The sequence below is a fragment of the Gnatocerus cornutus genome, chromosome 5 (genome assembly GCF_029298725.1).
Source record: "Gnatocerus cornutus isolate USDA-ARS CGAHR chromosome 5, icGnaCorn1.1, whole genome shotgun sequence".
NCBI classification, from domain to species: domain Eukaryota; kingdom Metazoa; phylum Arthropoda; class Insecta; order Coleoptera; family Tenebrionidae; genus Gnatocerus; species Gnatocerus cornutus.
Window position 1 is genome coordinate 9,516,535 of NC_142237.1, and position 1,849 is coordinate 9,518,383.

General features: G+C 38.9%; 1 protein-coding gene across 1 annotated transcript; it reads right to left on the reverse strand.

Annotated features, from left to right (window-relative positions):
- LOC148174240 (aromatic-L-amino-acid decarboxylase-like) lies at nucleotides 1-1,849 on the reverse strand. Its single transcript, XM_088035412.1, has 5 exons — nucleotides 1,752-1,849; nucleotides 1,261-1,495; nucleotides 1,096-1,215; nucleotides 629-1,047; nucleotides 1-580 (listed from the first exon to the last, which is right to left on the reverse strand). Exons 1-5 carry the CDS (start codon nucleotides 1,829-1,831, stop codon nucleotides 1-3), a joined length of 1,434 nt encoding a protein of 477 aa, XP_087891538.1. The 5' UTR covers nucleotides 1,832-1,849.

The following is a 1,849-nucleotide window of genomic DNA, read 5'->3' on the forward strand; positions in this document are numbered from 1 at the left end:
TTAAAATTTTATAAATTTCTGGATCCCGTTGGCCACAACGCAAAATTCGTTCCAAGCATACTCTACATGTCGCTTCTTTGTTAACCAACTACAAATAGCAAATCGAACCACGTGTCGACCCTGAAAGTGTCCAGTAAGTACATAAATGTTCTTCCGTTTGTTGATTTCGTCCAAAAGCTTGACCGTGAGTGAATCATCTCCTTTGAGTTTGAAACAAACTAAACCAAGATTTGAACAAACCACTTCAAATCGAGCATCCGTCTGTACGAAATTTTCAAAATACTTGGCAAGCGCCACTTGTTTCCTAACGTGCTTTTGAATTCCTTCTACACCGTAAATTCTTAAGGCAAACCATAGCTTCAGTGCGCGGAATCGGCGGCCTAAAGGAATTTGCCAGTGACGGTACTCAGGTGTAAAGTCAATCTGCTGGTCTTTTAGGTAAATTCGCTCGACGCTGAAGGCTTGCAGTAGGTGCTTAGAGTTTTTGACCCATAATGCAGAACAGTCGAAATTCACTAACATCCATTTATGGGGGTTGAAGTTAAAGGAGTCGGCGTACTCCACTCCTTTCATCAAGTGCCTAAGAATTTTTTTTAAATTATGTGTTTTTAGTGATCAAGGACTTAACCTGTATTCAGGACACGTGAATGCTGTTCCGGCGTAAGCGGCATCTACATGTAACCAAATATTTTTCTTTTGGCAGATCACACCTAATTCCTGCAGTTTGTCGAAAGCGCACGTAAGCGACGTTCCTAAATTAGCCACAACGTAACAAGGAATCAGCCCCTGTTCTTTGTCTTTTCGTATTGCTTCAGCTAAAGTTTCACCCTCTAGCTCCCCTTTTTCATTTGAAGGAAGGAGCCGCATGGTCATAGATCCTAAAAGTCCAGCTTTCTCCACTGGAGAGTTTGACTGATCGGAAGAATATGCAACTAATTTACTTTTGATTTCTGCTTCTGAAATTTCTGGTGTCTGACTCCGAATATCTTTAACTGTTTTTTCTTTGGCGGTAAGTAAAGCGACAAAAGTAGCTTCACTAGCAGATCCCTGAAACCGTACTGGTCATTGATGTTACAAGTTTTGAGAGAACTTTACTTGAATGACGCCTCCTCCAGGACCTTTCGAACAATTAAGAAACTCTTCGGGGAGATTGAGGAGCTTCCCCAACCAATTCATCATGGCGACTTCGAGTTCAGTGTAGGCAGGACTTGCCATCTTTGGAAAAAAAATAGAGTCTATAAATACTTTCAATTGATTTACCCAGTTTAGTCCGATACATCCAAAACCAGCACTCAACATTTCGCCGATCATTGCTGGAAAGGAGCAACCCGATGGAAAAAACGCATGAAAATGAGGTGACATCCAGTGCGTAATTCCCGGCATTATAATCCTGTCGACGTCCTGCAGGACTTTCTGCCACGTTTCTCTAGTTTGGGGTGGTTCGTCAGGGATGAGATCCTCCAAATAGTTAGGAGATACTTCCGATATTACCGACCTTTGGTCATTTTTATATGTTTTTAATTACTGGTAAAATTAAGTGATCGAAGTGTTTTCATTTTATTTTCAGAAAATTTTGTAAAAAATGAATTTCATAAGAAAATTAGGAGAAAAAAACATAAATTTTGTTTCAAATCTCTGATAAAAACTCATTTTATAAAACTTAATAGTACTGGTTTTTTAATACGCGTTTTATAAAACTTGTTTTTTATATACTATTTCTATGTCACCCTCTAAATATTTTTTTTTCTTACCGATCTTCTATAGTGTCGATATACTCAGACATGAAATCCACGGCGGCTTTGGCAAAATCTTTAAATTGTTTCGAGTCCATTTTGCACTTACTAACAAG

Bases quoted from the DNA above. Each gene is read 5' to 3' on its own strand.
- LOC148174240 (XM_088035412.1), bottom strand. From the start codon at position 1,831: ATGGACTCGAAACAATTTAAAGATTTTGCCAAAGCCGCCGTGGATTTC. The intron at 1,496-1,751 runs GTAAGAAAAAAA...AAATGACCAAAG, and splicing joins ATCGACACTATAGAAGATCG to GTCGGTAATATCGGAAGTAT. The intron at 1,048-1,095 runs GTAAAGTTCTCT...GTACGGTTTCAG, and splicing joins CTGGAGGAGGCGTCATTCAA to GGATCTGCTAGTGAAGCTAC.